This window comes from Hetaerina americana, unplaced genomic scaffold (assembly GCF_022747635.1).
Source record: "Hetaerina americana unplaced genomic scaffold, ioHetAmer1.1.p SCAF_119, whole genome shotgun sequence".
In the NCBI taxonomy this organism is placed as follows: Eukaryota; Metazoa; Arthropoda; class Insecta; order Odonata; family Calopterygidae; genus Hetaerina; species Hetaerina americana.
Window position 1 is genome coordinate 538,173 of NW_027286281.1, and position 22,012 is coordinate 560,184.

Consider the following 22,012-nt stretch of genomic DNA (forward strand, 5'->3'; position numbering starts at 1 on the left):
GGCTGCCGTGTGAGGCATTTTGGATTTCATGAAGCAATTTTTAATCAAACACTCATGAAAAATTAATGGTTCTCAATATAATGAAATATTGGCCTTTCATTCAGATCAGAATATATTACAATAATGAAAAATATATTTTAGGTTTTATAAAAATAATATGGGACAGGGTAGTCCAGGTGTAGAGCGTCAGACAACTAACCAGAAGGCGCACCTCAATTCTTGAGCACATCTCTGGGCACCCTCAGCTTCACCTGAGCTGTGTGACTTTGTTGTTACCAGAACTTTCTGGGAAACCATAGGTGGTGTAGAGAAAAGAGCTGGCCCCCCTGCCCTGATGTGTGAATTACACACACTGTCAGGCTTAGTACTGCATGAACTCTGCCATCACCTACCAAACCAACCTTTGGGTTGATTAATATGTTTATTTATTATGCTGACAAAGGAAATTAATGCATTTTGGGAGAAGGATAAGCATGGCAGAGTAATTAGCAGAGGGGTGATAATGCTAGAGGGAATATTATTTGCCTTCTGTTGGAAAATTTTATGCTGCAGACAAGGGCAATGCCTGTTCATGGTATATACATTTCAATTACCTTTTACTCCTTTGAGTCTGCCAGCAGCAGACTCAGCTAACTAACTAAAATTAGCAGTTAAAGCAAAGATTCCCTCCCTACCTGCTCTTCTCGGCATGCAATCCACTGATTGAATTCTTTCTTATGGTAAAACTTTGTGGAAAGAAAAATGGAATCTTTGTAGACTTTTGGCACCTAGATCCATCTTATAAGCTTCCATGTCTTTGCTTTGGTCAATGTTTCAACAACCTTTTCCATCTGAACAAATTAAATATTGGGGTAACAGGGAGAGCATTAACTCTCCAGTATAAAAATAGTCCCATGAAATGTATTATAACACTCATTTGAATTTTAATGAGTAACGTTCATATTGATAACAAGTATAAAAGTACATTGTGTACCATATTACTCACATAGAATAACACTAGTGTGGATTATCTGTTTAATGATGTTGATCCTATGTATATGTGATATTCTATATATAATATGAAGTGGTTAGTGCCCATATATGTAATTTGTTGTCTTTGATCCTATCATTGAAACTTTCTTATTAGAATATACTAACGATTTTAATTTAGTTTTTCTTTAATAAAAAGTTTCATTAAGTTACCTTTTCTTTTTTACAATAGTCTCCAATTAAATCTAATTTTAATTAAAGTGAGCCTCAATGTTCAGCATGCACAAAAGCAGAGAAATCTCAGTCATAATTTCTCTCTGTAAAGTCTTCATATTTCTTGAATTCATTAAGTGCATCTGTGGTGACTGGTAAGGTAATTAAAATGTTTAAGTAATTGACCAAAAACTGATGCCAGATGGGCTCAAGTTCCAGTGAAGGCAATTGATATTTATGCAATGTAAAATGTATGCATTATCATGCCCATCAGCTGATGGTGCCATTAAAGTAACTGTCACATAGCCTCTCTGACAATTCTTTGAATTTAATTGCTGTGCTGTCGAATATACAAACTTTGGGACTTTGCCTTATTCCTATAAATAATTGCAATTAATGCAGCATCTTTTGAAATAACAGACCTTTTGCCCTCTTCATAGGGAAAATATTGCAGGAAAATATTAGTGATTTCATTGGCCTTGTCTACAATGCACACTAAATGTATTAATGAGCTTTATCACAATATGTTTTACATAATAGGAGTACAAGTTAAATAAAGTGCTGATCACACATCATTATTATATCTTGTAAATATAAAATAATTTGAATAAATTTATATTATTAAATTTAATCTAATAATTATCTTTAATCCCAGAAAGACTGGACTCACTGCGTGTGTCTGCTCATGAGCGCCTCAGTGAAGTCCTACGTGTGCTGCGAAGTGTCCTTGACAAGTACTCACCCCTGCAGTCCCAAGAGCTGTTGTCTGCAGCTGGCACCCTCATCCAGCATGTTAAAGGCAAGTTGATATGTTTGTGTTTTCCCCTCTGTTCATTGAAACATTCATTGTTACTTTATAATATCTCTTAATTGAAGGGCAGCCCCAAAGTAATGCCAGTCTTAAATGTGGGATTTTGTGCCTGCAAATGTATATGCAAGGGAATTAACCTCGCTTAAATTTCACTCTTCACTACATTAATATAAAAAGTAGAGTTGAGAAATGACTTGAGTTGCATGATGTGTGTTCCACTGATATTTCTAGTCATTCAGCCAGTTAGTATAGTTATTCAACCACTCATTAGAACAAGTTCAATTTGATGTTGAGTCAGGTCAAGTAATTAAGGTGTTATTTGGTAATTTTTAATTGACTACTTTTTTACTATGAGGATCAGTCTCAGTATATGCCAATAAACACTGGAATTCCATGGATTAAATTTTTATTTTCCACTTCCATGACAATGGAAAATAAAAATAAATGTGTGGAATTTCAGTGTTTTCATTTGCTTGTGAAATGAAAGAATTCCAAACAGTTTCATATACTCAGGAGAATACTGATTGAGACAGGTTTTGGATGGATCTGTAGACTTTACATTGCCAAGGTTTTAAACCCTGCCTTTTACAATGCTAAATAAATACTCAAAGCCTTCATTACAATTAGTCAATCTTTAACTTCACACACTCTTGACTCTTTTAGCCATCCCATATGATTATTTACTTCTACTTACCCTACCTCACTTATCCATTAACTTATCATCCCCTCTATATATATATCAGTCTCCAACTGTCCAATATTCAACTCCATATACTCCATGTATCCAATTTTCCTGCCTTCCCTGAATTTTTCTGGACAGCATTCTCTCCTCATTGACTATACCTTGTGTTTCGTCATTTGTTTTTCTTTCGTCTAACTATAATATTTCTTTCCTTTTTCTCTATTCTTTCATTTATATCAATGTGAAAAGCTTCATCACCTAATTCAACTCTTCATTTTATGTTTTACCGATATGCCTTATTCTAAAACACTTCTACATTGATGAACTGCTCTAGGTGATCTAATTTATGGTCCCCAAATTAAATGCTCATTAGCTTTCCTATTGCAGAAGAACTTCATTACTATCATTTGGCTCTCATTGGATCTCACCCAAAACCTAACAAACTGACCAGGCAATGTGCTCAACAGTTATTACTCTCCCTTGGGTGACTGGCTAACTACGGCTTGGTCATCCACAATTCAAACCAAATTGTTGAGTTCACCACCAACTTTAATTCCTTTCCCCAGCTATCTCTTGCCTTTTTTTCCATTTGCTCCACGTAAACATTGAATAGCATGGGTGATTACGGACGACCCTCTCTTCAACTCCTCTGTCGAACACTGTCCATTATGACTCACCATTCACTACCCGCACATGTGTACGGGTTGCTGAGGAATTCCCTTTTCCTCCAATCAACTCATTTTCTGCAATACATTCATTAATTTCACCTATTTAACTATGTAGAATGCCTTCTGAAAATCCGCAGAGCAAACGAATACATCCTGGTTGTATTCTATATTCCTCTCTATCAGTGACTGCATTACCACTTGGGTTTTATACATTCCCCTACCATGAACACAAATTGATGTTATCCTATGTACTAGGCAATTTGCCCTTTTCTCAACCCTTCTTGTGGCCATCTTCAGTGCTGCCTTAGCTGCATGTGAAATCTTACCTATGTTTATGGCTGCCTTTCTGATGAGTGACTTGATATTTAATCAAATGGGATAATTTTATAACTACATTTTCTCAGATTGAGGGAGTCTCTGTGCCAGGAGAGATACCAGCACAAGTGCTAAAAGATGTGGGTGCAGATGTGAAACATACTTAAATAATATAATCGGACCCAATTGGAAAATAGCTGGATGCCTCCCATGTGACATGGAAAATGAATGAGATTGTGGGAATTGAGATAAATATCAATAGCATCCAATTTGTATAAAATCCTTCTTCTCTCTCTTGAACTCAAATGTGTGTCTGTGGTAGCATCACATTCTTTGTTGAGAGTGAAAACTTTTCCATAAGCAACATACTAGAGTTTGGAGGAAGTGAATCTCAAATCACAGCTGGTGTTATTAAATAAAGGCATTTTTAAGTTGGAATAAAAATAAGTATATGTTATATTTCATCATTAAAAAAGTTTATTACTAAGTATTCCTTCCATGCCAGCAATTCAATGAGAAACTAATACAGCCCAAGGATTAACAAAGTTGCCCAAATAATCTGTAATCATATAGTTTAAATGACAAAATAATAATTTTAGTCCATGGTTTTCTCTTAGAGTGTAAACAGTAAACAATATCAAATGAAATTATTTCTAATTTTTTGAAATTAGTTTTTGACTTGCAGCACTCAAATTCCATGTGTGCTTCAACCTTGTTAACTTTTAGACATGAATATAAATAATCAGTAGCATTTGGCTATTCACCAATGAAATGGGGACTAGCATAATTTAGGTAATGGTTTCCCCATTGCCCTCTGCAGGGGAGGAGGCTGATGCCAGCAAACGGGAGTTCAGTGGCACAAAAACATTATAATACTGGGTATGGCCACTAACAGAGACATAATTAATGAAATGGACAGGTTTAAATTGAAAATTTTTGGTTATATTTATGAATTGGTCTCCATTAAATCTGCATTGGTGTACGGTAATGTATTTCTGGGAAAAGAAATTGCATTTTACTTAATAATCAATTTGATCAGATTGGGCTTGTTTGAACTTTTTCATTCCCAATACTCAATTGAGTCATCAGGATTGGATTTGAACTGCTTTATGAGGTAAGGAAAATTTTCCTAGTTGGTCTCTTTTGGAGAAACAACTTTTTTAATGAAATGAAATTTAAAAAATATATCATAGGTGTACAGGTCCCAAATTTGGCAAAGTGTGCTTTTTATAGTCAAAAGAGAAATGATCAGTGGATCTGATAGAACTGACCCAATGAAAACAAAGACTTCATGATAAATTAAAATGAAAAGAGGCCGCTAAACTTTTCTCCTTTTCATTCTTAAATCTTTATTACATGCTTCAAGAATATGGATAAGTAGCTCAAGCAAATAAAAAGTGTAGATGATTACTTTAGATTGAAGGGTTCATGTTGATGACATCACTGTTTCAGGCATGAATTCTGCCCAATAGAGCTGTCAATCAAAATGCAAGGGTGAGGTACACTTAGAACATGCTTTTCTTAGTTTGAAAGGCCTATAAGCCTATAAGCTGCACAATAGCAATGTGCTGTAAGCCATGCTGCTTACTCTAACTCCAATTGGAATTGTCCTTCTGACCAAGGTCCCCCAGGTGAGAAAAGATTGGGAGGACTGTGAGAGATTATTATGATCAGTTGAATCAAACTAAATTCTCAAATCATTTTTAATTACACCCTGTTCATCCTTAGTTATTTAATTGTAATTAATATAGTAATTTCAAAAACAACCATGCAGGAATTTTAGATAATATGAAAAATATAAAGTCTGAAATATATAGAGACGATGTTCCATAAAAATTATTATACTGGAACAGCAAACATGATATTTGTTGAAAACATATGATATTATTATACCTATATTCCCACAGGGGGGAGGCACCTGAGGCATAAGTCATGCACAAACCTTTTGCCTACCTGATAAATACGAATCATAAAAGTTAAATGCTGGCGCAGTGGGAATAGTCCTAAAATCACAATGATAGGTGAAACTGCCTTGAGAAGTTAAGGGTTTTTTTTAAGTTAATAAATTGACAGTTTACAAATAGATTTATTGATTTTTTCTCAATTCACAATCATCAGAGTAATTCACAAAAATAACTCTGAGCGCAACCAATTAAATTGCTTCAAAGTTTAAACTTTATGTATTGTGTTCCAAATTCCATGATTAGAGTGCAACTTCCTTAATGGCAGAATATCCCTGCTTTAGAGGAAGCCTACCGGTAAAATATAAAGAAGTTTGTTCATTGCAATTCACGGACTATTCAGTTCTAAATATTGCCATTTAAAAACTAATTTAACATTATATGTGTGATTCCTTTTAGGATACAACTATGAGAATGAAAATCCAGACCCTAAGGAATTCTTTGAATTCATCGACCAGCTAGCATTGGCCTTCAGCAGCAGGTAAGAAATTGCTATTTTACAACATTTGAATCTTAAAGGAATTTAATAAATCCAGTAAATGAACCTGTGCATTTTTCAGGGTTTCAGAATATTTGATGGGAGACATTGATATTCATGTCCCTGCAGCACTTGCAGTTTCAGTGTGCAATAAAACTAAGGTAAAGTATTTTTTTAGAAATTTATTTTATGGGCATGTTTCACTGTGGTGATTTGTACTGTTATTTCTATGTGAGGAAATCTTAAAATATGTGCATGGATTCACCATTTCCCCTGTGGGGAATGGTTGAAATAACTGAGAGGCACATAGCTGACATATCCAGGGGAGACAATAATATGCCCTGCATCCATAGATATTAGAACTATGAGGTTTTAGTGGGCACTGACTTGAAAGTTTAATACAATGGAGAGTAGTGTAAGAGTTTCAGGAAGGCCACCTGTTTTAGGGATGTGTTTTATAGAGATCCCTTCTCCTGAAGGGGTATTTTCAGAGCATCTGCCATGTGATCCTGAGAAAGTATCTTCCTCACCTCCCCCTCCTCAAACCAACTCTGGCTTACCCCTGTTGGAATTGATGCCTCTTCCTATCCTCAGGAAGCCCCTGCCAAATGCTATTGCTAGCCATACTGGCACTAAAAGCAGGAAGTAAATTAAGCATGCAGCAAATAAATAATCACAGATTACTCCTGTGGCACATTTGGATGTGGTAATCTTGAAAAAGGCTAAGTAACTCAACCAAAGATACACAGCAGTGGCGGCAGGTTGCAAATTCAACGGCAAAATCACCCAGTGGTGATATAAACTTGTGAACACATTATCATGCATTGGTATCATACCTCAAGATGTGTTTGTGTTTGTTTTGAGGATTTCTTCATCCCTACGCTTAGTTCTCATCATTAGATTGGTGATTTTATCATCAATTACTGGCTAATCCCTATTACTTTTCAAGAGAGTATATCTGACATTTTGGGTATTTTACATATAAGATATAAGGATATTAACCCAGAGATTATTAATAATTATATTTTAAGAAGGTTACAGGATCATCGTAGCAAGCATTATGACATTTTAATAATATGATCTACACCACCCATCACTACTTTAGGCATCTAAGGTATTATTAAATGAAGAACACAATGTATTTTTCCACTGTTTTTTATTTTCGTACTACTAGTTTCAATGCTTAGGCATCGTCATCAGGTACAAATCAGTCAAGTTGTGGCCCTTTTATTTACTATTTTAAGGGGGGAGGGGGGAAGAAGAAGGGAGGTCACGAGGGGAAAGAGGTGGGGCTGTGATCAGCGTTGATGGGAAGGTGGTGAGGGGTGCTAAGTGTCATGAAAGGCGATTGGTGGGCTCACAGTGGGGGGGAGGGGTAGTTAAGTCTTCCCGTAAAGGTAAGGGATGCTTCCAGGATTAGGGAGAGGTATTTCAAACAATAAATAAATAAATATTCTCTCTCCCCTTCTCCTCCCCCCCCCTCTTCTCACCTACCCCTTCCCTCACATCCTCACATGAACGGCATATAAACGGAGTGCAACTTGACTAATTTGTACCTGATATTGACGCCTAAGCATTGAAACTAGCAGTACGGAAATTAAGAACAGTGGAAATATATATTGTGCTCTTCATTTAATGAGCATGAACTTCCACAAAGTTGAGCCAGAAACAATTGAATCTAAGGCATTAGTTTGACTTTTTTAAGCATTGAAAGTTAAGCTATTCAAGTTCCTTGAATTATCTGTGCCATGTGTAGCTTTCCATAATAATGGTCAGTTGAGCACACCTATGGCAGCATGACAGAAATGAAACCTGAACAGTATAATAAACTATGTATGCTGTCACTCTCGTAAATAAGCAAGAATCCCTTCTGAAAGGAGCTAACTTGGTAGCCAGTGTACCATGAGCCATGCCCCATCGCTAAGTGATTCACTGGTGTAGAAGAATGCTGGCGACCCCAACAAGATATTAATGTGAATGAGAAATTTTTAGGTTCTCTCCATACATTTGGTGGAATACATATGAAGCACTTGGTTAATTTTGAGATCTGGGATATATTATGGGATGATTGCTTCATATCTGTGTTAGCAATGATAACCTCATTTGATGTGAATCATTTTCCACCAAGCCATTATTTCAAGCTTGGAAATAAAAAAAGCCATTGGAGAAGCGATTGGTGTTAAATGTGGCAGGTGTTGTGGCGGTAATTTAAACTTTAATTCGTAAAATTTCAAAATCGAAACTGCACAGGTGTAAAACCATGCACATTGTCTTAATGGAAGAGAGTAGTAGTAGTATTTAGGGGAGGTGACCAGCAGCTGAGGTCATTTGCGTCATTAGGGATGGACAGGAAAGGATGAAGGTTGGAGAGAAACCCTGCGTCGGCATTAGCGTACTATTTACAAAAGGCACCAAGAGGTCCGCAGCTAAACGTCCCGGAAGGCATACTCACTCAATGTTCCCTCCACCAAGCACCTCAATTAGAGATTGAGATATCACTGAAAAATATTCAACACTGCTGGGATTTGAACTCTGGGTGGGAAGCCAGTATGATTACCACCGCACCATCTCGATCCCCTTAATAGAAGAGAATATTCTCTTTGCTAAATGACGATGGTTTTCTTGATTTATTTGCTCAACTGTGTGCAATAATGATGCATAATGCTCTCCATTTATCATTTGTCTTTTTTGCAAGTAATTGATGTTGATGATTTGGCATGCAGCCCAAAAAAAACCATGGCCATCACCTTGTTGGCCAATTTCACATGGTTCTCCTTTTTTTTGAAGCTGGATTGCATTTAGAAACCCACTGTTTTGGCTGCTCCTTTGTCTCTAGAGTGTAGTGCATCGTTAATCCATGTTTGGGCCACAATTATGTATTGATACAGGGATTCATAAGGATTGCAATGGAAAAGTGCCAAACCAACCACATGATAGCGTTTATTCTCCACTGAGAGAAAATTCAGATCCCATCTTGCCGATTTATTTTTCACATCCAATTTTTCATGCAAAATTGAATAAACTCTACTTGCAATATGCCTGTGACTTCATCATTTTGGAACTTTGATTCATTGATCACTCAAAACCATAAAGTATATTTAGTAAATCATTTCTGAGAATGAGTCCTCCACTAGACGTCCCAAATGCTGTTCATCATTTGTGGATATATGGCCATGCTTAAACTCATTTAACCAATTATAAACAGGTGCAAATACAGGAGCAGAGGTGTCATAAACTTTATCCAACTCAGCTTTAATCTCTTTTGGTGTTAAGCCTCATGAATAAAAGCATTTAATCACCACAGGGAATTCGTTTTTTCCATTTTTCAAAATAAACAAAAGTTTGTTGCTTCAATCCTCCATGAAAATAAAACCTTCCGATGGACATAGCTGAAACTAAACAGCAGTCTAGTGAGAGATGAGGCTTACTAAAAGTAAACCTTTTTCGTAACTACATTTTGAAATCATTAAATAATTAATAGAATGGTAATAATTTGCAAGCATTGCTCTTTCTGAAGAGTGTTACCGGGTTTTAATGGAATAAAATAATCACATAAAGTATAATTTAAGTAGGAGGGAATTCTGTTATTATATTTAAAGGAAAAATGGCTTGATAAAATGGGGCTTGTAAACCATCATTGGTATTGAGAATTTTGAGAATAACTCTATGGCCATTATTGACCTCTTATTAGTAGTAACAACCTATTCTAAAGAAATGAGTGATTCCATTCTAAAAGGATTAACATACTGATGTATTGAAAGCGTCAGCACTTGAGAATTAATATGTAAATGAATTGATTGGGTTAGCCTAAGCATATTTTCCTTTGCTGTTTGCTTCTCCTCAAGATCAATTATGCTCACTCGAGTGTGCCCTTGTAGTCTCTGTGTGCTGGCTCTCCTGTTATTTGGGTGAGTGATGTCAAGTAGAAAGCCGTGCCTTTGTGGGACGCCTCCACCATGGTCCATTGCCCAAGAATATAATCAAGAGGGTCGAATGGTGGGTGATATCCTCCTCCTCTTGGACCACCATATAATTGATGGCTGGATCAGTGTCAAGCCCATGCTTGAAAGTCAACAACAAAGTAGCAGTAATCAGGGCAGGGGATTATGGAGAGGGGTGTGTAATTTAGTGGAGTTAGTCGGAATTAGGAGTAGAAGATGGTGGAAATGTGGAGCAAAAAGGAATTAGTCTACTTTTAGTAATGAAAGATATAAAGGGGCTTAGAATTTAATATCCCATCCAATGGGCAATTCATGCCACTTAGTAGTGCCCTCCGCATAGCATCCAAGCAGGGATTGAGATACTACTGACAAATGATTTCCTCCACTGGGATTTGAACTTAGGCCTCTGGGTGGGAGGACAGTAAAGTAGCCACTCCAACTCCAACTCAATCCCTTCCGACGACAAAATGCTTATTTGTTGCCTCTTAAGTGCTGGTGTGAAGTCCCAAGCATATTGATTTGGCATGTCATGTGGGTATAATTTTAAAATGCGATTGCATCATTACCAGAGAACTACTCTGTGGTTCAAAGACTGTGGAACAAGCTGAATGAAATGATTTTGAAAGACTGAAGTTTTGAGTTTCTGTATTTAAATTACTGGTGTCATTTCCTCTTCCAGTCTTGTGAAAATATTGCATCTGACCTAGAAGAACAAGGAGCCACAATGGATGAAACAAGGCATGGCTGGCTCTCACCTCAGCAGCTTGATGATATCCTTCTGAATTTGGAGAGAGGTGTGGAGTATGCCCTCCACAGAGTGAAACTGTGGTCAAAATATACTAAAGATATAATGATGTATGTGGAGAAGAGGGTCCATGCAGAATTAGAGTTCACCAAAAGTATGATTGAACTCTGCCATACTATCCGTCCATTATTAACAGATGAGGTAAGTTGTTGTCTGGCCACTCCTGATTTCTTTTTTTGCCAATAATCATTCAAATATTTCCCTTATTTCTTGTTGGTAAAACAAAGTTACTTTTCCAATCAGCTCTGCAAATTTTTGAATATTCTTTGTCTAGAAGAGCTCACGATTTGGGGCAGCAGCCAAATGTTTCAAAAAATTTTAACTACTCTAATATTACATATCCTTTAAGACCCCTACTCCCAAAGTCATGGACCCACCCATCATCATTACCCTCTCATTATCAATCCCGGCCTCCCTCGTCCTATCTCTCTTTAATACCTTCTCCCTTACTCCACCATTCTCCCCATAATTTTTCCTTGTCTGAACCCTGGTGTAAATGACTGCCTTCTTCTCTGCCTGACAAAAATAATGCTGCGGATGGAAACATATCCACCCCTCTGCTCTCCAGCCTCATGCCCCTGCTCCACCATCAATATCCTTCCTCCTGGTGCTGGGGGAGGGTGAGGGCCAGTAATACTAATTCAGGCCTTGGTGGAAGAGAATTTTTTTCATTTTGAAATTAACATTATAAAAGCAATGGAAACCTTCATTTACATTGTTTGCCTCAAAAAAATTAGACCAGTTTTGTCCCTAAATCATCCATCTAAATGTTTGTAGGTTCTCTACTGAGTATTTATGCGTATAGAAAGTTTTTTGATTTTGCTCATGGCTCATATTATTCACAGTCAACAAAGGGAAATGGTCAGAAATGCGGGAATATATTACACTAGTTTCTACGTTAGCTGACTTAAACCTGCTGAATCCCACCATTGGTTCACCGCTGTGGAACATGTTTATTGACCAAGTTTGATTTATTGGTATCCCAACACACCAACTATGCATGAGTTCTTTTGAAATGGAAAAGAGACATGTGTAGTATTTAATACGAAGGAGAAGGGGATGTGTAAAGTGAAACTTTCTGTGAGTGTGCGTGGATGCATGAATGACTCAATGTAGCCCCACAGGCAAGAGACGTTGGGTGTTTAAGTTTTACTCAATATCTATGACCTTAGAGTTGCATCAATATCCTCTGTTTATTTAAGCTCCCATTATGTTTCCTACAGAGGCTTGTTTTCAATTTCAGGACCATTTGCCTCTTCAGTCATTGTACCTTACAGCCATGGATCATGATGTAGACAACAGCAGATCTAGTCAAGTGACATGTGCACTTCTTCTAGGAAACCAATTTCTGGAGGTTTGTTAATGTTTAATGAGTATGCAGTAAATTCTTAACTTAAGAATTAACATTTGTTAACACCTAGCTAACTCTTGTCACCTGAATGATATTTTTTTATGTAAAGAAAAACTTTAGATGAGCTTGCTTTGCTAATGTCAAATTATTACACTCCAACAACCTATGTGTGAGTTGAGAATGATAAATTTGATGCGATCATGTGGGGACCTGACCCATATAACCCTTCAGCATTCTGATCTATTTCTTCTCACCCTGTGGAGGAAAGTTGACTGATTTAATCCCTCTCTTCCACGTGTTAAAAGCACGACCCGTTTAATCAATCGTCTGGATACCATTTCTTTTCTCACACCCTGAGGTACTGCCACTTCAGACAACACTTTGGTGACAATCACTGACAGTGGAGCTTTTAAGTCTAGAAATTAATTTAAAAATGTTTCAAAATTTGTGACACTTGTAATATATTTAGTCTTCTCGTAACAATCCAATCCAATTTGACCCAAAACTGCATATAAAATCCATCGATTTTCAGTCACTCAGGGTTTCCTGACTAAAAATGGTGAACAATTGGAAAGAGTGGTCATATTTTGCAATGGTGGAATGGAAATCCTTATGAGAGAGAGCAATTTGGTTGCAATATACATGTGCATATGTCTTAAAAATGTAATAAACAGGGTTGGAAAGACATCCCAAAAAATAACTTGTGTAATTTAGCTTTGGAAATAATTAATTTGATTAACGGGGGATTATCAGGAAATCAGTTTTATTTTGCTTGCTGGACAATCATGCCTGTTAAGTGAACACACAATAAATGAAGATTTCTCAAAGAAAAAACTGACCTTGGTTTTCACTCATGGAGTGGGGAATTACTAAAAACTATGCTTTATTGGAAGGCTGTTATTCCAACTCTACTCTTGACTAATGGTTTAAGATATGCTTATTTTTTAAAAGACCTTAGTTAATGAAATGACTTCACAAAATGTATAAATATCATATTACCTATCTTGTATTAGGAATTTTAAAGTAAAATAAAGAAAACTATCAGGTACATTAATAGGTACTTTGTCTGTTTCAATTGATGTGTCTGATTGTTGAGAATTCTCATGATTGATCTAGAAGTCATGGAATGGAAATTACAAGAATTCTTGCCATCCGTATGCAGTAGGTATCTCTCATTGGGTGAGTGTTTTGTAAGATAGACAATGGTAAATATTAATGAATCATTTCCTTGACACTCACGCTTTATTATCTACTTCATAAATCTAGAGAGTATTACCTTTTTGCTTTGAATATTCATGTTTTCCTATTGATAAAAGTCAACCCTTTTTATCTTTGGTGTATAAAATAATCCAGAAATATCTTTCAATTGGAATACCTTAATCGTAAATGTGCAGTGTCACACCATTCTCTGATGTGTTTACATAGTTTGTCATTGTGTCCTTCTAGCCACTCTCCCAGAGGTGCAGTGAACTAGAAAGAGTAAGAAAACACCTTAAAGAGACTTGGCAGAAGGAGCTGAAGAAAATGCATGAAGCCATTTCTGTGCTTAGGAGGTCGAGAAGTGTGTACATTCATTGGCAAAGGGAAATTATGAAGGATATTGCAAGTCATGTGCCAAGGGAAGAGGAGCAGCCGCCGTACATACCAGCCTCAATGGAGCCACTGGAAATCAAAAAGCATTGCACAGAAGTGGAGACCCAGCATAAGGTACACATTGTTGCATTGCTCAAATTCATGAGGAGACTAGAAAGTTTCCCTGAGTTAAATCCTCTGGCAGCCAAGGGGCACACAGAATTTTTATTTAGATGAAAGTTGAAAAAATAAAATCATAATTTGTTCAAAAATAGTCCACACACATGATATGTGAATTTGACACGCCATTGGGCTTAGTACTCGGTGAACTCTACCATCACCTACCAAACCGACCTTCGGGTTGATTACTGTGTTTATGGTTAATATATATATATATATATATATATATATATATATATATATATATATATATATATATGCCGTATAATATGTGAATATGTATATATATATATGTATATAGAAAATATGTGTATATATATGTGTGTGTGTGTGTATATATATATATATATATATATATATATATATATATATATATATATATATATATATATATATATATATATATTTTTTTTTAAGGTAATCTACCGGTTAAGGTATGTTTTTGGATGGACACAACTACCAAACAAATATTTTATTACTCCTAACAAAACACAAAATCCATCATCCTACTCTATATCAGTTCCCTCTTCATCTCTGAGTACTTTCTTCCTCCCTTCATCCCGTCCAACATCCCTATCCTGTTCCTTCCCTTCCCTCTTTTGCCCAACATTCTACCCTCTATCACAGTCTTCAACATCCCACTGCCGGTCAACACCCTCTTCATCCACTTTTCCTGCCTCCATAGGATTGCTCCCAACAAGCCCCTCTCTTCACCCACCATACCAAGTACTTCCTCATTTGTTTTCTTCTCTGTCCATTTCACCTTCTCCATTCTTCTCCACACCCACATTTCAAAAGCCTCCAGTCTACGTCTATCCTCCTGCTTCAATGACCACGTTACCGCGCCGTACATAGCTACGCTAATTTCAGGATAACTAGTTCTAGATTGCTTACTCTTACAATAAATGACTGAGTTTGGAAATATTCCTCAAGAGGAATAGTAATTCTCTAGAGAATCACTGTTTTTCATAAGGAATCCATCCCTGCATACAGGGATAGTAACATGAACAGGCCCATGCACCATCACATTTTCACCTCAATGTGAACATATTTGGTGCTGGTTATGGCAAGGTGGGTATAATTTCGACCTATGAGATCAAGTCCATTGCTAATAAATGCATCCATGGTATCTCACCCAATTAATTCTTCACTAAGTCTCCAAAGTCTACAGGCATTCGGCCTTATGTAGAATGAGACTGTAATATTCATATCATAGCAAAAAAATGTGTTCTTTCAATATAAATTTTGCTAGTATCAAAAAAATAACAGAAACTTAGTATCACATAAAAATTTTAAATGATAATAACCTCATGGGATCTTTGGAGAGGAGATTGTCATACAGTATTGCATTTAAACTTGAAGTCATGAATTATCCTTCAGAACATGGAATTAAGGCAGCCAAAAGGCATTATAGCTCACCTCCAACTGAGATGATGATACGAGGAAGGAGGGAGCGGAGAGTATGTAGTAAATGCAAAAATGGGTATAATAATTTATGTTCACATGCTCCTAAACCATCAAAGATTCCATGGAAACTGTCAAAAAAACTGCCACTTGAATACCATAGAAAGGTTATAATTCAATTCATGATATCACTCTGATGGGAAGAAAGAAATGGCCATCATTTTCTAGTGTTTGGTATTGAAAAAGTCCCTAGGGGTGAGTTAAAAATGACACTCTCATAATGTCTTTTAAAAAAAGTGATATTAGCAATGTGCTACATGGAAGTGAAGATGACATTATGTCAGGGGAAAGTGACAATCCCAGTGAAAATTACTGCAGAAATGATTTAGCAGCAGTGATGTCTAATTGCTGGGATTCTATGATGAATAAACATTGACGTATGTGTAGCCGATAATTTTTTAATGTAAGAATAAGTGTTAACATCAAAATACTTTGATCCTTTTTTGCCTGATTCAATTATTTTTCAAAGACTCTTAATCTGAAAAATCACCAGGAAATATGGTATATGATAAAAATAATCGCGGATAACATGTATTTAGTCGCAAGAATTCCAATGTGAGTCAAAGTTTGTCATAAACAATACTTTTATACCCTAGTATGATTATTAATCAGGAAGAATAGTTCTTTAAATTTACTTTATTTTTTCAATACGGAGATGTGCTTATTTATGGAATGGAATATAAAGGTTCATGTTGGCACTAAGAGAGAGCATAGGAATTTAGATGGATATCATACCTAATCAGTTTGGTACTCACAGTGCAGAGTATTTGCTGGGAAATATTTGCTTTTCTTCTTCATGAATATGGTGCAACAAAATATGTACAAATTTGGAGAGTTGAAAGGAGTCTCTTCAGGGCATGAGAAATGATTACACCAAAGACCGATAGAATCACAAAGATTGGTTTTGATTACTTTTTTCCGTGCAGAAAAATCTGTCAGCAGCAGGCCGATTCCCGTGGAACTTACCTACTCACCAGCATAAGAGTGGCCAAATCTTGGCATATACCATAAAAAGTTGCTCTAGATACAAAATTTTGTGGTTTTTCAGATTACATGACACTGGGGATGATGCCGTATTTGTCAAGTTGATAACGTAAGACCAATCAAGATTGTAATTACTTAATTTGAAGACCTTTGAGTGTAGCAATTTCATCGCAGTGAATATTATAATTGTTATCCTTAAGAAATAATCTAATCCTATGTGGAGACCATTTATGGGGAAACTGGAGGAAAACTTTCTGATTCTGATTTAACAGCAGCTCATTAGAAGTGCTTAGTTTCAACAGTATTTTAGATGATCAACTGATTGCTTTGCCCTAGCTAATCTAAGCTGTGAGCTGTGGCCAAAGGAGATGCATCATCAGCATAAATGGGAGCCCTATAATTTGTGTTGTAGGGTAAATATGATGAAAATTCACAGGCCTAAGACAAATATCTCTGGTACAACAAATCTGAGTCAAACATCTGGACTTTGTGGTTAATATGCTTTCTTTATTCTCATGAATATATTTACCAATTTGTTTGTGGTCTCTAAGATTTGATTTTATACTCTAGAGACCATTTCTGGAAGTCCCCATAATGATCTATTAAAATTAAATTGTGAATTACCCTTTCGAATGTTAAATCTAGGTCATAATTAATGCCAGAAATAACTTTGTGATTATGGAAAGCCTCATAAATGACTCAAATATTCTTATGGAGCAGTATAATGGATTTACCATTTCAAAATATATCCTGAGAATTATTACAGATTCACTGCATGGGCTTTGGGGAGACATTTCATTATGTGGGCATAAAATAATTTTCCAGTGATTATTGAAAAACTGATGGGAACTTGAGGACTGGTGCTATTCTTATTCTGGAATGCCACATTTTTTGTGAACTGTGAAAGCACATACCCATTTCAGGAAATTTGGAAAGACTCCATTTGAAATTGAAATGTTGAATATTGCGGAAAGTGGGAAGGGAACTTGCTATATCTTTCATGACCACCATGAGACAATGTCAAATCCTAATGTCCATTTCACCTCAGAGGAATACACAACAACAATAACTTTCACAGGAATAAATGGGAAAAGAAAGATTGAGCAAGTGGAGGCAAAAATTGGCTGCTTCGCGAACTGTTTGATTCATAATTACTGAAATGTGTATTGAAGCTTTCAGCAAAAACTGTGGGGACTATCACATTTTGAAAATTGATATGGAAGGGGCTTGGACTATGGCTACAGACAGTGGCGCAATCTTTGTCAGTGTTGTGAAGAGTTTAAATTTGGTTTTCAACCTCAGATTTTCTATCATTTCTGAGATGATTCTTTAGCATCAAAATGGACTTGCTAGTCAGCCAGCTGGCCATTCTGATTGACATTTTGAAAGGTATTGTCTAGATTTTGGAATTATTAATTCAGAATACATTTTCCTTTTATTGAAATGTTAACCCTTAACTACAAAGTCGGTAGCTCTCATTCATGTATAAACATGTAAGATTCAATCAATCGCATGGAACTTTGGTAATTATATTGAAGTTTGTTAGTTTTCAATGGGGCAGTGCATAGCCATAGCAGAAATAAGCATCTTGAGAAAGGCTTTACGTCCATGCATGAAAATTAAGTGGCAACTACGATGCAACTACTCGTATAATTTAAATAAATACAGGGAAATGATTGAGAGTCAATTGACTGAGCTAAAATAAAAGTGATAGGTACAGCTCACCCCCCATGTCAGTTCTACATTTGGAGAGCACCAAAGCTCCACTTTGGCAAAATGAATTCTCTCTCATCAGTTTTAAAAATGTTTTTTTCTTCCTTCCATGGCAATGCTGTCACCTGTGCCACACACTAACACAAACACAATGGCGAAGTGGAAAAAAATAGTATAATATTTTTATCATAGAGAATTCCATTTCCATTAGTGCTATTAAGGTCTGTTCAGTTGCACTTATAATTCCACTGCCAGCAGAGACAGTGCATTTTTGTTTGAGGTCTTGTGGTGCAATCAGGTTAGTCATCTTGGGTAAGGGATCTATCAGAGGAGACTTCCATTTTTAATAATTGCCAGTATTTTCTAATCACGCAAATAAAATTTTCTTCTATAAATCAGGCTTTTGAAGCAGAATCGCAATACAGGGCGGCAGTTGCTGAAGCAAATGATCACCACTTGAAGCTGCAGAAAATTAAAGCAGAAATTCTTCATCAAGTTCGTGAGCTGATAATGAAGTGTGACGAAACAATCAAAGCAGCAACAGTCAGCTACTTTCAACTTCAACATACATTGATCTCTCCTATTCCTATTCAGGTGAGGAATATAGTATATGACTCTATAAATGGAATTGATCTGTGGAAACGCATTAACGTATCCATTAGTGCTTGGAAATATATGCAAATACATATAGAGATACAATAGGTCTTCAAATATTTCTAAAATTAAATAATTTCACAAATGCTTTCAATGAGATTATTGCCATTAGGTATAACACTTAGTTTTGACAATCAACCTTAAGAGTTTTGGATACTCTCTACCTCTTTAATTTGCACTTAACACTGCACTGTTTTACATGATTGAAGCCCCCCCCGTTGGATATTAAATTAAAAAGAGAATTTTAGGTCAAACAGAAGAGAGACAATGTATATGAAATTAGAAAAATTAAGTATAAAACTGATATATTTAAAATGCCAATTTTCCCATGAATGATAAGGGATCTGAATAATGTATTTTGCCCATGTTAAAGGGGAAAAGTGTTGTGTGTGTCAAACTAGTCTGTTTTGTAATCACACCCTGCCATGCACCTCTGTAGTGGCTTGGAGTGCACCAAGTATGTCGCCCTCCCTAGTTGGGATGGATTGTGTGCGTATGTGTAAATATTCATAATTCAGTCTTCTTCGCTAAGAAGGGCCTGCCACCTGGTCCTGATAGATCCACCACCTATAAATTTCATGGAATTTTTGCTTCTCTCTTTAAGTGACTACATTAAAATGAACATTTTTTGACATATACTTTTCTTGATGTTATTATTAGTATATTTTCAGTTGTTTCTTTGTGATGCATTTTCATTTTGTTGCAATGTAGTTTCAGGTTAGTGGTAATTACAGTTGCAAATGTCTCTTTAATTGGTAGTTTCAAGCATTACATGAAAGCAGTAAAATGTATGAGCCTGGTCTGAAATATGTGGAGTTTGTGAAACAGCTTCCAAGAGGAAATTCCAAAGATGCCTTTAAGGTGCCTTTCATCTTTGAGCCATATTATGAGGGAACGGCAGGACTTCCAGGGAGGAAGTCCATTGGAGGAATGGATGTTGAGGAGCTTGGCCAAGGTATTTTTAACAGTTCTGAAACCAATTATGTCCAAAATAATTTTTAAAAATTTAATATTAAATCATCTTTTTGGAATTGATCTGCCAGCCTCCCTTAAATGAATTTTTTTTCATATAAATGCTTTTTATTTTTCATGTGGGTATATTTTTGTGATATATTCGAAGACATTCAAAACTTATCTTAGTCATTATAACATGGAAAAATGCTTGGGATATGGTGCCTATATTTAGATAAATGGTGTTGAAAAATTTACTCCATGAAATTTGATGTGTTTATAATATTAAAGAGGCACATGATAAAAGATAAATTGGGTGAGATATTTTATCTTTAACTTGTCTTCCTGTCAAGGTCCTCTCAGTTTCTTAAAATTGTATTGGGCCAAATCAAATGTTGATTTAAAAATAGTTCTGTTACCTCACCTCATCAAACATTGACTCTTATAGAAAAACAGTAAATTTGATCAAATAATTCAAAATATTTACTGCATGTATATACTTGCCATGTGGAAGTATTTAAAAAAAATATCTTAAGGTACGTGTATTGTATATTTCTTGTCAAACTCATCAATGGAATGTTACTTCAGATTTAGTGGTCTATGGGGTTCTACCATCTGTGTTGTGTAATGATGGATGTCTGACAGTGGAGAGGGGTGGGCATGCCCAAGGAAAATATTTTCTGAGGGAACTTGGATCCCTCAGAAAGCCTTCTCGACACGCGGGTAGGAACCATGAAATGACTCACAATTTAAACAGATGGAGGAGACACTGCTTAAATTTGTGGCTCCATCATACTATAAACATAAGTGGGTTGTTCAAATAGTCCTTGGGAAAAATAGAAAAACAAATCAATTTGGGAATATCTCTTTTGACATGATCTACTTTTATCTCAAAACAAGACAAATCCCAGCATTTCTCCAAATTTTTCAAACCATCCAAAAAGTAGGATTTTGAAAGTTCTTTAAAAATAGGCATCTGGGTTGGTGATGACCTCTTCGTTCGACGTTATTTTTTTCCACCAAGCCATTATATCAAGTTGGGAAATGAAAAATATTCAGTGGAGGCCAAAGTTGGTGAAAAGGTGGATGATGTAATAATTTGAACGCTAAGTTCATAATTTTTACGATCGAAACCATTCAGGTGTGCACCTGTGCATTGTCTTGATGGAAGAAAATTTTTTATCTGCTGAATCCGGAGGTTTCTTGAATCCTTCACTTAACTGGTGGAATAATAATGCGTTATACTCTTCATTTATCGCTTGTCCTTGTTGCAAGTAATCGATATAGATTAGAGATGAGGCTTACTCAAAACTTTTCTTATACTGCGAGTGCCATATCTTGGATTTTTTAAGGAGTTATTGAATGACCCAAGTGTGTTCCATTAATTGTGGATGAAGAATGGTTGGGATGAAATAGTGACAGAATGCTTGGAAGGGCATTGGGAAGTGAAGTCATTGAGAAGGGAGGGAGGGATTATGCATCCAGTATGCCATTGGTATTTTCCTGTCCGCCAAATATAATGTTAAAAACAAAGCTGGCAACCCTGAGTTTTACAGCTTCCAATTATGAACATGTGTGCAAGCGAGAGATGGAATTCAATGAGGTAATTGCCTATGATGGCATGCAAATGTTTTTCTGTGTTTTATATTATTAATATTTTTTACTTTAGATAAATACAAAGCAGGAGGAGAAATTATGACGAAAACTTGGGGGGGCATGATGCATGGTGGCCTTGGGAGTGACACAGATAGCTTTTCTAGTAGTCCTAGCAGCAAAAGTCAAGACACATCCCCCACTGCTAGCCCTATGATGCCAAGCAGGAAACTTATCAGTATGTCATCTGGTGATGAACTGGATAATGATCAAGGTAATGAATATGGTTGGAATCTAATACCACTGATACCTCATTGTTACTTGGATAGAATACAAAAGAGCAAATCCAAAATTTGCTAATTCCTCAGGTAATAATTTAAGAAGTATTCTCGCAAAATGTTTACATTTATTCTCTATCGCTATCCTTGACATCAATGCACTCAGAAATGTTATTAAGTGGTGGAAAATTCTGGCCAATTTTCAATTTATTCATGTTGATTAACTGAAGCCATTTTCCAATTGGGTTTCCACATTAAGCTTATATTTTTATAGAAAAAAATGAAAATTTTAGCTTTTAGTAACTTGGAAGTCTTTTTTTTGAGGCTTTGTAGAGTTTCATGCTAGTCCTTGATGCAAGTTTGTGCCTGTAGGGTACCTTTCAACGGTAAGGCAATTCATATGGTATTCTGGCAAAATCAGAAGAAAAA

General features: G+C 36.1%; 1 protein-coding gene across 1 annotated transcript in view; it reads left to right on the forward strand.

The window, feature by feature from the left end:
• LOC139685616 (rho GTPase-activating protein 45-like) overlaps positions 1 to 22,012 on the forward strand; it is a 78,289-nt gene that overhangs the window by 27,363 nt on the left and 28,914 nt on the right. The window contains exons 3-11 of the mRNA XM_071582554.1: positions 1,838 to 1,981; positions 6,019 to 6,100; positions 6,180 to 6,258; positions 10,718 to 10,984; positions 12,087 to 12,197; positions 13,641 to 13,901; positions 18,507 to 18,701; positions 19,521 to 19,716; positions 21,382 to 21,579. Of these exons, the coding sequence (XP_071438655.1) occupies positions 1,838 to 1,981; positions 6,019 to 6,100; positions 6,180 to 6,258; positions 10,718 to 10,984; positions 12,087 to 12,197; positions 13,641 to 13,901; positions 18,507 to 18,701; positions 19,521 to 19,716; positions 21,382 to 21,579 (1,533 nt within the window). The remainder of the gene's footprint in view (positions 1 to 1,837; positions 1,982 to 6,018; positions 6,101 to 6,179; positions 6,259 to 10,717; positions 10,985 to 12,086; positions 12,198 to 13,640; positions 13,902 to 18,506; positions 18,702 to 19,520; positions 19,717 to 21,381; positions 21,580 to 22,012) is intronic.